Below are 13,268 nucleotides of genomic sequence, written 5' to 3'. Positions count from 1 at the left end.
TTGAAAATTTGTGACATCTTTGGTACGAAAAGAATTTCATCTTTTGCGGAATTTGATTTCTTCGATTTTCTAAAGAAGACCGTCTTGCCCCGGTTTTTTAATCGAGTTTTTCCCGAGGAGCTGAGGGCAAATGCCGAGGCGAGAACATAGGGAGCCTTAAAAGTGTTGGGTCCTCAAGAGCTTATTCCTCCCCTTGTCCAAAGAATAAAGAAAGAAGCGCGCAAGAATTAAGATCAAGAATATGAACGAGCAAGGAGTCGTGAGGAATCTTTTGGAAACCCTCTGAGTTAGTTGTCGGGACGGGGCAGTGTTGCGTGCCCGCAATGAAGAAGCAACTATTATCGATTCGCGCGAGGCGATCGATAAGCGCGACAGAAGATAATTGTTCCCTGTCAACGGTTGTTGTTGTTGTTGTGGTCTTGATTTTTCAAACGATCTGTCATGTGTTTACATTAAAGTTATCTTTATTAAGTCTGTTTTCTTATTTCGGAAATGCGGGTGTTATTGTCACAGCATGAGTGTAAGAATGAGATGACCTTCTCGATCGTAACAGTAATTTGAACGAATGTATATATTTTTTGTATCGCTGAAGAAGACTTGAAACGTTTAATGTTTCTACAATAAATTAATTTTATTTTTACAAATGGAATTGCGTCTTTACAACCGCGCCGATTACTTCCAATAGTCCGTTTTTATTTATGCTTGATTTTATTTTTGAATTTTGAAAATCTATGATTATATTTTACATTTTTTATAAATATGAAAAATTTTGTACAATGTGAGATGTGAAAATTTTTTTATCAGAATAATAATAATTTTTTATAGAATTTTTTGTATAATTATTTAGAATTTCTATAGAAAATGATTTTTTTTTAATTTTTGTATAATTTTGACTCTCTAAAATTTTTTTGTAATTTTTGAATAAAACTTATAATATTATATCTGAAAAAGTTTTTTTTTTTTAAAATCTTTCTAAATTTAAATTATGAAAAAATTTTTAAATATAAAATATCAATTTTTTTTCACCGAGATTACCTTTAATTCTAAACCTAATAACACTAATTTTCTAATCTTTATTTTTAAGACCTGAATATTGTCATTATGCTTTCAGGAAAGGTTCAAGAAAAAAGCGAAAACTCAATTGCAAAATAAAAATAGTTTTACCAATCATCACGCGTTAGCAAACAAGAACGAAGCGATACGCATACGTCATGGTGGTGTGCTCGGATTGTGCGCTTTCATTCAAGCTCATCCATATGACGTACCCAAATATGTGCCTTTAGTTTTCGAACATCTTGGCTCTCACATGAATGATCCGCAACCAATACCGGTAATTTAACAACAATATATGTATTATATATTGGACGAGTGCAAAAGTTCATGCTTGATTTATTATTATAACTCAAACTAATTTAGCATGTAAAATTTTTTTATTAACCCTTCTTAGATAGCTTACGAGTTCAAAAAGTTATGTTATTGTCAACCTTTGTAAGAATAAATGTCGACAAACAAGGTGTTTCCTCATTATGTGTAAAATGCTCTGACGTGAATCCTAAATTTGATGATAAGTTGATAGCATCTTAATGTTATGATTTCGTTATACGCAGGTTTGGGTAGTAACTAGTTAAAAAGTTAAAAATTAAGCGAAAAGTTAAAAAGTTAAAAGTTAAGCGAAAAGTTAAAAAGTTAATAATTTTTAACTTAATTGAATTAATATTAAATGCATTAATTTTTAACTTTAAGTAGTTGTTTTTAAACATTAACTTATTAACTTTTTTCTACGTTAATTTTTTTTATCTGTTTTATAAATGACAGTATAATACATCAATATCATTCTCAGCACTTGTAAAATAAATGTTTAGTGCAGGTAGTTTGCTATTTGATGATTTATTACGAAAGTAAACCGATCGTTATTTTTAAATAACGCTCTTATTTAAATTTAATAATCACTTTAATAATAATAAATTTTAATAGGATTATATTTTATTGATATATTATATGTAAGGTTATATTTTATACGTAAAATCGTATTTTTAATCATTTAATTATAAAATGTAAAGAAATTGTAAAAGGATATATATCTATGTATAAAAAACAATATTTCTTTTTTACTTCATATAAACTTAAATTATAAATAAAAGAAAAAATTTATTTGATAATTTATACTATAATTGTTTGTTATTTAGAATAATACAATTTTAAAAATTACAATATTCTAATTTTATGTAAATAATGGGTTTGAAAATTGACTTTTATTTTAACTTACGTTAATTTAATTTTAATGTAACTTTAACTGAGTTAATTTTTTATTCATATAACTTTTAACGTAACCAAATTAATTTTCTGTGCCATCAACTTTAACTTAATTTAGTTAAAAAAGTTTATTAACTTACCCAACCCTGATTATACGCAATGAATGTACGTATGATAGCAACATAACGGCTATTGTTTTCATCGATTTACTGTCCGCATTTAATAGCATGTTGACGGCAACATTTGCAAAAATATGAACGACGTGTGTTTGATGAAAACGTGAGTTTTTAAAATATTATTTTTCCATAATTTTACTTTAGTACTTTTATGTGCAAAATGTTTAGAGGATTTGTGTTAATAACCTTATTGAAAAGTCTTATTTATTCACACAAAACTTATATAATTATATTGTCAAAATACATTTCATTAAGCCTTAAACACACCGATCCCGTAAAATATGTAAATACAATTTCCGGTCTGGGAGATTTCAACTTTGAAAAGCTTTGACTTTGGTTCCAATCAATATTTTTCAACAATATTTTTTTCAAATAAGTTTTGAATTTCCGAAATGTGACTGCACAATCGGCATTGCCGAAAAATGATTTATTGTGAAGTTATAAAGAAGAAATCATTAAGCAAAAATGAAAAATTGTTCAAAAATCCATTTTTTCTTTAAAAAATCATATCTTCGCAAAAAAAAACTTTTGAGGACTTTAAAATACGGCGTTTTAAAGCTAAAAAATCATACTTTTAAAAAAATTATGGTATTGTCCTTCCTTTTAAAAAGTATAATTATGTAACAAGGAGAATATGAGGTTTTTTGGGTAACTAAAAATTCACTTAAAAAAAACCATATTTTTGCAATAAAAATCTTTTAAGACTTCCGTTTTAGTTCTTTTAGTTTGCGTAAGATCTGGTTTTGTTTTAATGCGTGGTTTCTGTTGTCATGATGAAAAACAACTTTACGATTGGCTAAAATTCAACGCTTTTTTTGGATTGCTATCTTTAAATTGTTGATAGTACATATGAGAAATAATCGTTTAACCAACAAGAGCAACTCGAAATAAATTATTTCTTTGTAATCCCACCAAACAGAAAGCATTATCGGTATTTATTTAAAATAAGGATCTCACCTAAAATATTAATAAAAAATGTACTTATTTACTCAAAATAAAAAAATTTAGGAGAAAGCCGCGTTTTTTTCAGATTCTTTTATTTTGAGTGAAAACGCGTCAAATGAATACATTTTTATTAAAATTTAAGATAAGGCCCTCATTTTGTTAGTTTTTAAGTACGTTTGCGTTGAATATTATCAAGATGAAAATCACGTCTTAATTTTGCAAACTGTTTCTTAACAGTTCGAATTGCTGGTGCATGATACTAATAGACACCTTAAATGTTTTTTACGGCAGTTCCAACTGTTAAACCCTTCCGTACTCAAATACTCAAAGAATAATATGCTATAAATGCATTTTTTTTGCTCATTTAACAAATTTTTTTTTACAACGTAAATTCAAAACAAGGCTTCCAAATGACCATTGATACATCATTATTCCATAGATATAGATTATGTACACATAATCAAATGCTGCCATACATCTCTTCTAATAACATTTATTAGAATCAGACACGAATTTTTGCATTTATCTAATATATTTAACAAATTAAACTTTGAAATCTTTCTTTACTTTAATTAGCTATATTATATTATCATGTTATAATATATTTTGCTTGAAAGTTATTTAAATTACAGATGACAATAAGGAAAACTTTAAGCAATTTCAAACGAACGCATTACGACGGTTGGACAGGAATGAAAGGACACGCCCAGTGCTTCACAGAAGAACAATTGGCTGTTTTGCAAGATTTAACGGTGCCACCACCGCATTATGCTTAATTGTGGATGAAATATTACAACTTAACAATATGATAATTACAGAATTGATTGTTCTAATGTTGACTAGAATGATATTCATGAAAAATGTAATGTGATTATTAAAAATTCAGCATGCAAAATTTGACATCTGACATTTACCTTATATACTTATATCACAAATATACATACTTATTTTTTGTATAATTTTACAAATAATTATTTGATAAAGCACAAATATCATAATATAGTAGAACCTCCTTAACTTTGACCCTCTATGGTTGCATTCAGATTCCCCACCCGGGTGCACCCAAGCACTTAAAAAGCATTCAAATTCCTTTAGAGTGCCCCTACCAAACATCAGGTGGTCGCTCACATTGTTACGCTGTCTATCCCGAGAGAGTGTAAAAACCACAAGAGTCCTTGAGCCAAGTAAAACGGCTGGGTGACGTAAAGGTGCATTTTAAAATGTATCGCTATGAAAATTTATATATAATTGTGATAAAGCTCATATATTTAAAACAAATTTGGAATACAAAAATAAGATTAATTTAAAATATAATAAATGAAAATTAAAATGTATAAGATAATAAAGAAAAATGTTAATGACAAAGTAAAGATCAAACGTTTTGTTCATTATTTATCTAATTAGGTTAATAAATGTTTATCTTTCATCCCATTGATGTAGAGTTTTTTAGTCTGCAGTTTCACAAATCTGTTGTATAAATATTTATATCTGAGATTAGTACATTTAAAGATTTTTAGTATTATCAAATATTTTCTGATACTAATAAAATATACATTGTCACGTATTTTTCTCACGCCGGAGTCCTACGGCGATATACGCAATCAAACACGGGCCAGAAATTATACGCGAAACGCGCGCGAGAGCGACGAGAGCACCGATATCTACGTTCATGCTAAATCACGAAATTGGGCGTCAGACGTGATTATACCGGTCGTGTCACCGGATTCCATCTCTCACACTAAACGCTAATCCATACCACGCAATAAATTACCTGCCAAAAACGCGAAATTGTCGTTTGCGCGCGGCCAACTAGCTCCTCTAACCGGGCGGGATAGCGGAGACAGGGATGAAGCGGTTCTCTTACGGAAGGAGGCGGGTAGGCGAGAAATCAAACGAAACTAGGCCGATGTAACAAGCACAAGTAACATATATTGTAGTGAATAATAGAAATAACGTACAGCAAAAAAAATAATCAGCAAATGCAAAAAAAATACAGCAACCGAATTAGGCGAGAAGTTGACGGAAAAATAGACGAACGTGAGAGTCAACTTAACTTCTACACGGCTACGCTAAAAGCGAAGACTACGGTGGCTAGTCACGCATGACACGACAGCCAATTGCGCGCGTTCTGAACGGCGCGGCGCGAACATGATAGCTTGATCTCCGCTAGTAAGCTTCCTCTAATTTACAATAGACGCAAGAACATGTATGCGCCAACGACAACACCGTCGTCGCACCCGAAAACTAAAATCATTAAATATTTCAATAAACGTCCTCTATACAACGACACACCGATATACCTGGCAGCCGTGCGATCACGACCGTGGCACGACTCGCGCACGTGCGCGAGGGTTTTGCGGCTTCCCGGGAAGCCGATCGTCTGCGAGTTTCTACAGTGGGACTGATCACGAAAAACGCGGCAACCGACAGCTGGGTGACGCGGCAGCGTTTCGTGCTTGAAGTGGATTGCCCGATAATTACCCAAAAAGAGTGCGTTCAATCGCCACGCGGCGGACGCACTCGCGCACAAACACCAATAGCTCCACCTCAGAACACGAGCGAGTCGGGCAGGTCGTGGCTTTACACACTGCGTCGATCACCCCGACTCCAGCGCAGCCTCTTTATCGGCCTTGTGATTCCTGGGCGGCTTCCTACGGGTTCGTCTCGTCCAGGCCTGGCACGCTCTTCGATATCGCCGACACGCCATCGATAGCTCACGCTAGCTTCTCACACGCACACGGGGCGACGGTTCGCACGCAAAAACCAGGAGGATTGCGCTCGATGCGCGATCGATGGGCACAACCCCTCCCACAGGGTGTGCGATACCTTTGCGTAGTTGCGCGGCCTATCAGCGACCGCTCTTATCTAGTCGTGACGTCACGACAGTGCAGTACCGGATCTCTGCCGGTGTCGTGCGGTCTCCGTCGGCATCCAATATCCTCGCCGCTCTCGCCGTCTTCGCGGACGGCAGCTGCTTACTCTCGAAGCGACGATCCTTCGTCGCTATCATTTCGGCTGGACAGCCGGCATCCGACGGCCCTTGTCCTGGCCGTTCGTCCGCTCTAGCCTGTCCATCCTTGGTGCCCCTCACAAGCCTCTCCTGCGTAGCGCTTATTTGTCGCCACGCCTCGCCTCTTTCTCTCTGTTGGCGGTCTCCAGTGTGCCGGCCCTGGACAGTCGTTCTCGCTTCTTTGTGGTGCTGTCGACATCCCTTGCCGCTGCTACTTCTTTGACGACGAAGCGCCCGAGTTAACATGAAAATAAGCCACAAATGAATACAACAAAATGATATACGCGATTTAGTTCCGCTGGAGATCTTGCCACTCTTGTTGAGTGGCCGACCCGGTTATATGCGCACCGCGTAAGAGGAGGGCGAAGTGGCGAGGCAGATAAAACTGCCACGTCACAACATATAATAGATGATATGCGCAACATATATCTTTAGATGACCAGAATGAAAGTGAAAGAGAAAGGAGAGAAATCATGGAACAAATAGGTAAAGATTTAAAGTTAATGAAGGAAGCAAGAAAGGAGATGAGGAAGTACGTGGAGGAGTTTAAAGTAAAAAAAAAAGGATATGGAAAGAGAGGTTAGAGAAAATGGAAGAGAGGTTGGAAATCTTAGAGAGGGACGACAGGACGGAAAGGGAGGGATCGTGTGAAATAGGAGATAACAGAAGCGTGCTCAGTGATATGAGTAGATTATCAGTATACAGTAGATCTAGCTTAGGATTAAGCGATAGAGAAGTGAATAAAATAAAAAGATGGGTGACGGAAAAAGACACGGAAGAGAGACGGTGCAACATAGTAATAAGAGGGATAGAAATATCAAAGGAAATAGACGGAGTCAGGAACAAAAGATGTATGTGGCTGGGGAAATTAAGGAGAAAATAGGAGTAAATTGCCAAGTAGAGGATTGTTGGTGAAGCTGTAGGGTAATAGTGGCGAAAATAAGCAACAGTGAGCAAAAGAAAGAGATAATGAAAAATAAAAATAAGCTGAAAGGGAATACGATTTACATAGAAACTTAAGCTGGGAAGATAGAAAAGCACAAGAGATGATGAATAGATGGGCAAAAGAACAAAAAGCTAAAAGGAGAAACATAAAGGTTGGTAAAGGTAAGGTAAGGAAAGACGAGGGGGCTTAGCTAGATTGGACAAAGATAGAAAGAGAGGAGGAAAGAAAAAGTATGAGGAGGGAAGAAAACCAGGGAGAACAAAATTTCAGATAAGCCAAGAAGGGAATAGGGAAGAAGAGGAGGGGGAGAAATGCAGAAGAAAGGAGGAGAGGGGAAAGAGAATTAGGAACAGGAAAAGAAAGGGGAATAGGAGAAAAAGAAAGAAAAAGATGCTATTTTGGAATGTAGCAGGGTTAAATAACAAGGATAAGGAATTTTGGCAATTTGTTAGAGGTTTCGATTTTATAAGTTTAAGTGAAGTATGGGTTGAGAAGAAAGGTTGGGAAAAGTTAAAGGAAAGGCTGCCAAAAACACATATGTGGTGGTGCAGCTATGCAAAAAAGAAAAAGAATAAGGGAAGGCTTAAGGGTGGCTTCGTGATTGGGAAAAGAAAAGGTTGGGGAGCTACTGGAAATAGTTGGTGTCAGAGGAAGGTAAAGGGAATGATTATATCAGAGATACAAGAGGAAAAGGAATAGATACATATTGTATCGGTCTATAACAAAGAAAGGAAGGAGAAGTTAAAGGGATGTTTGAAGGAATTACTAAAGGGGGAGAAAAGTTGATTATAGGTATAGATTTTAATTTGAGGATAGGGGAAATGGAATCAGGAAGAGAAGAAGAGAAAATGGTCAGATGCAATAAGGATAAGAAGGCGAAAAATGGGGCGGGGAATTTTGTAGAATGGGTATAGGAACAAGGTTAGAATATTTTTAATGGCGCAGTGTAGGTGGATTAGGAAAGAAAATTTACTTATGTAGGACTAAAGGGCAGCACGGTAATAGATTATGTAATAGTTAACGAAAGATTGCGTGAAGGCGTAATTAATTTTAAGGTGGGTGAAAGAGTGGACTCGGACCACATGCCACTGTGCCTGGAGCTGAAAGTTGCAGATGAAGAAGAGCAAGAGGAAGAAGAGGTGGAAATAATTGTATGGGATAAAGAGGCGATCAAGAGGTTCAATGAAAAGACAGAGGAAGAAGGAGAAATAGAAGCGAAAATACCAGAACAACCAACGGTGAAGAGTAGATGGAAGAAAAAAAGGAAAGTAACGAGGAAAAAGGGGGGTTAGGTCACAGAGATTGGTGGGACAGAAGCTGTACAAGAAAAAAAAGGGAAATAAAAAGGATTCATAAGAAATGAAAGTCAGGGAAGATGGATAGAGAAAAGTATATGATGGAAAGAGGCAGGTACAAGGAATTTCTGCAGGAAAAGGTGAGAGAGAAAAAAGAGGAAGAAGCTGCAGAATTGAAGATGTTGAGAAAAGAAACAGATGTCTAGAAATACATAAATAGAAAGAGAGAAGGAAAAACCTGGAAAAAGAACAATAGAAGCAAGGAGGAATGGAGGAAACATTTCTTGGATTTGTTAGAAGCAGAAGAAGGTAAGATTAGGCGTGAAGTAGGAGAAAAGAAAAGAGTGGAGCCACTAGAAGAACAAACAGAAGAGGAATTAACGAGAAAGGAGATAATGAGAGTGATCGGAAAGATAAAAAGGAAGAAAGCTGCAGGGATCAACGGCATTCCAATGAAAGCGTGGAAGTTTGCGGGAAAGTACTTGATAGAAAAATTTGTAAGGCTGGTAGAACAAGTTTAGAAGGGGGGAGAGATGCCAGAAGAATGGAGGAAGAGCATTATTGTAATTCTATATAAAAGAGGGGACCAAGAGGTTATGAATAATTATAGAGGTATCTCTCTCTTATGCACTGCGTACAAGGTGTATGCGGAGATAGTAAGGGAGAGATTAGAGGGAGAGGTAGAAAGCAGAAAGTTGTTGAAGGCCAAGCAGGTTTTAGGAACGGGAGATCAGCAGTGGACAATGTATTTATTCTGAGTCACATGGCACAAAGAGAAACATGCGAGGGTGGAAATGGAGGAAAGGTGCATGCCCTTTTTGCTGACCTGAAAGCGACCTTCGACAACGTGGAGAGAGAGACGCTCTAGAGGATTATGAGGAGAAAAGGTCTGAAGGAGAAGCTGATAAGAAGAGTGGAGAAAATGAACAAAGAGACAGAGATGATGGTGAGGACAAAGCAAGGAATAACAAGGAGCTTCTATACGAAGAAAAGCGTGAGGCAGGCTGTGTTTTGAGTCCGCTCTTATTTAATTTGTATATGATGGAGAGGATAGATTAAGAGATAGAAGCGTGGGCGTAGTGAATGTAGGGGGAGAAAGGGTGCGGAGTTTAATGTATGCGGATGACATAGTTTTAGTGGCGAATAACAGGGAAGCCCTGAAGGATATCAAGGATACGTTTAGAAGGTGTTTAAGAGAGAGAAAATTAGAGCTAAGTGCGGAGAAAACAAATATATTAGTATTTAATAGGAAAGGAAAGGAAAGAAGTATGGAAATGGGAAAGTAAAGAAATAGAAGAGGTAAACATGTTCAAATATCTAGGTTTTACGTTCAACAGGGAGAGTAATTACAAAGACCATATTAAATAGAAAGGATAGAATAGCAGCGAAAAAAGTGTGGGGATTAGGAGAGAGGATAGGCAGAAACGATTTTAGAAGGAGATGGATGCTGTTCAAGTACCTAGTACAGAGTGTGATGGCATACGGAGTAGAGTTATGGGGCTGGGCAGAAAAAACAGAATTGGAAAAGGTGATGCTAGACTATGTAAGATGGCTTTTTGAGCTATAATTTTGTACATTGAGGTATTTGGTAACGAGAGAACTGAGTATGGAAAAACTGCGAATAGAATGGGGTATAAGGGCTAAAAGATATGAGGACAGGATTAAAAGCGGGGCTGTGGGAAACATAGCTAAGAAATGTTGGGGGGGGGGGAGGAAACAGGGAAGGAAGGACTTATACAGCAAGGAAAAGGAAAGTTATTTAAATAAAAACGGGTGTGGTACAGAAGCAATAGAAACATGAGAAGGCAGAGAAAAAGAATTAGAATTTGAACTAGTAAAAAGAGAGAGAGAGGGATTTATAAAGGCAAGAGGAAAAGAGTAAAATGTCCGAGTCAAAGATATAATAGAAAATACAAAGATATAGGGGTAATACGCGCGGAAACTAATCCTAAGTATTTGAGTATGGAAAGTTTAAACAAGGCAAGGGAAGGAGAAGGAATTAGGGCATTAATAAATTTGAGGTGTGGAAATATGGAAAAGGTGAATAAATTCTGGTTAGGGAAAAAAGAAAGGAGATGTGTGTTCTGCGAAGAAGTCTGGGATAACTTAGAACACTATGTAGGGAATTGCCAGGAACTGAATAAGGATTAGTTGAAATTAGGTAAGAGTAAAGAAAAGATTATGGGAAGACGAATTGGATAGGGATAAAGAAAAGACTTTAGAAAGAGTATGGAATAAAAGAAAGAAAGCGATAAAAAAGAGGAAAGAGGAATGCGCAAAGTAGTATGTAAGTCGTGTAAGTGTGATTGTAGAAAAAATAAGTTTTGATGTATTTTAGTAGTAATAAGTAGAATAAAGCTGTATATAGGTAGGGTATGAAGATAGCGGCCGTGAGAAAAGAAGAAATAAACCAAAGCAAGGGTAGATTTAAGAAAGTAAGCGTGCGAGGTATAGATGGATGCATGAGTTAAGAATAAATGTAAACCAAGTTCCTTCTTGGCATGTATAATACTGAAGTAATAAATATCTAATCTTATATATTGGATGCTAAAATGAGGAGTGCATTCCTTAACAGCACAACCGTTCATATGTCGACTGTAAGTCAGACTTTCAGAGTTGACTGCAAGTCGACTTTGCATAGACGTCTGCAGACGTCTTTCAAATTGACTTTAAGACGTCTAGAAACATTTTGAAATCGACTGGACCGAGCGTCACTGCAGTGAGCGAGCACTGCTGCCACCGCTACTGCATGACAGCGCTGAGTCATCAAGTTTCTCGCGGGCGTCAAGCCGTGTTGTTATAATCCTAGTCGTCTGTCGGGTCTTTTGCTTATTGAATAAAGACTATTAACTGTAGCAGTTCGGACATTCAGAGTTCTCTTGTACTCTCCGCTATTTTCTATTATCTATTACAGCGTGTACAGCCATACCGGTCATGTGCGGCGATTGCCATTGTGAGTCGTGGTTGAAGGACAGTCGAGTCGTAAAGTGGGACTATGGTATGTATTTTTTTGTAAAACCATATTAATTGGATATAAATCCGAATATTCAAACGACCAATTGCGAATATTTTAGTTTTGAGATCAATGGTGCCGAAGCAGTTAAAAACACTGGAGATATGTGTATCGAGATTTCTCTGCCAAAGCATTTTCACTCCATGGTATTTATGTCAGTGTCGAGGTTGTGTGGCACGAAAATTAGCAGAGTCATAAAGAACTTTACGTGATGGAGAAAAGAAGCTACAACTGAACATATTTACTACAAGTGAATTTTGTCTTTAAAACAAAAATTAATTCGTTTATTTGAAAAACAACATACGTCAACAACTTTCACTTTTAGAGAATTAAAGATGTCTACAACTGCAGCACTAAAATTAATTAAAAATTAATATTAATTAAATATTGTTATAGATATTAACATCTTGATTTTGACGCTCGATTAATTTTTTTTATTTAAATTAAATTATTTTTTAAATGATTGATTCAATTGTATTGTCAATAATATCACTTTCAATTTGTGCATTATAATTGCAGAAAAGAACACAAGGAATGTACCAGCAATCAAGATAAACAAATTATCCCTCAATATCTTGCGTAAAACAAAGTGACATTTTTTATCCACTTAGAGATTCGAGTTGCAGAATGCGAAATGAAGAAGAATATTTTATTTATGATACGTATGGACTGGACCTCTTCGCAGCATCTACAACAAAGGATTCATTTCTTAAAAAGTTAACTAAGTTCTATAATTTATATAGAAAAAATATTCTACATTGACATTGTATAAATTCAGAATCTATACATGTATACAAGGTATTGAACGAGAGGTGAGAGAAAATTTAAGAAGTGGTTTTAATGGAGGTAATAAAATAGAACAAAAATAAAAAATAATAAAATTGCGATTAAGACTTTTGTTTTTTAATTACAAATGTTTACTATTTATAAAAAATATTTAAAGCACGTTATTACTTAAACATAATTAAAAAAGTTTCCATCAAAGTTTTATTACTTTTATTAGTTTTGTAATTCTAATTATTTAAATGTTCACCTAGAAAGTGTCTAAAGCACATAAATATTTAAACATTTATAAAATAAAATCTTATTCGCTATATTGCAAAACGAACTTTTAATTTAAACTTCTAAAAGTCGACTTATAGTTGTCGATTAAAGTGGGACATTGTGGGTGCTTTCCAGCTACGACACAAATCGACACTGTGTAACACAGTGTCCATTAGTGTAAGAGAGAAAATTTTAGTTGTTTCACTCACACTAATGGACACTGTGTTACACAGTGTCGACTTGTGTCGTAGCTGGAAAGCACCCTGTATGACTTCTTGTAGACGTCTTTAAGTCGTCTAAAGTTGACTTACGGACGTCGATTTTCCAGATGTCTAGTAGTTATGGTCGACTCATAGTCGACTTAAAGTCGACTTTGTGCTGTTAGAGTTAGGTTTCTTGATATTATTAGCTTGTGGTTTTTATCTCTATTTAGAGATAAGTTTTATTTTTATCTTTTGTTTTGTTTGAAGTAAGGGAAAATAAATAAGAAATAAGAGGCATTACATGAGCCTCTATTGTGATATTAGTTAAACGAAATAGCTATAATAGTTACGATTTTATGAAATAAGGAAATATATAAAAATTC

The 13,268-nt window shown here is 35.5% G+C and overlaps 1 protein-coding gene across 4 annotated transcripts in view; it reads left to right on the top strand.

Moving 5' to 3' along the window:
• The window catches only part of LOC105208186 (proteasome activator complex subunit 4), a 75,237-nt gene extending 70,863 nt beyond the window's left edge, over positions 1 to 4,374 (top strand). For all 4 annotated transcript variants that reach the window (XM_039458597.1, XM_026140853.2, XM_039458596.1 and 1 more), the window contains 2 exons: positions 1,112 to 1,330; positions 4,007 to 4,374. In XM_039458597.1, coding sequence (XP_039314531.1) covers positions 1,112 to 1,330; positions 4,007 to 4,150 — 363 coding nt within the window. In that variant the 3' untranslated portion in view covers positions 4,151 to 4,374. The remainder of the gene's footprint in view (positions 1 to 1,111; positions 1,331 to 4,006) is intronic.
• Positions 4,375 to 13,268: the final 8,894 nt, after the last annotated feature.

Source organism: Solenopsis invicta, chromosome 16 (assembly GCF_016802725.1).
Source record: "Solenopsis invicta isolate M01_SB chromosome 16, UNIL_Sinv_3.0, whole genome shotgun sequence".
In the NCBI taxonomy this organism is placed as follows: domain Eukaryota; kingdom Metazoa; phylum Arthropoda; class Insecta; order Hymenoptera; family Formicidae; genus Solenopsis; species Solenopsis invicta.
The sequence above is the reverse complement of the archived record's forward strand: the minus strand, read 5'-3'. Positions and strand labels throughout refer to the sequence as shown.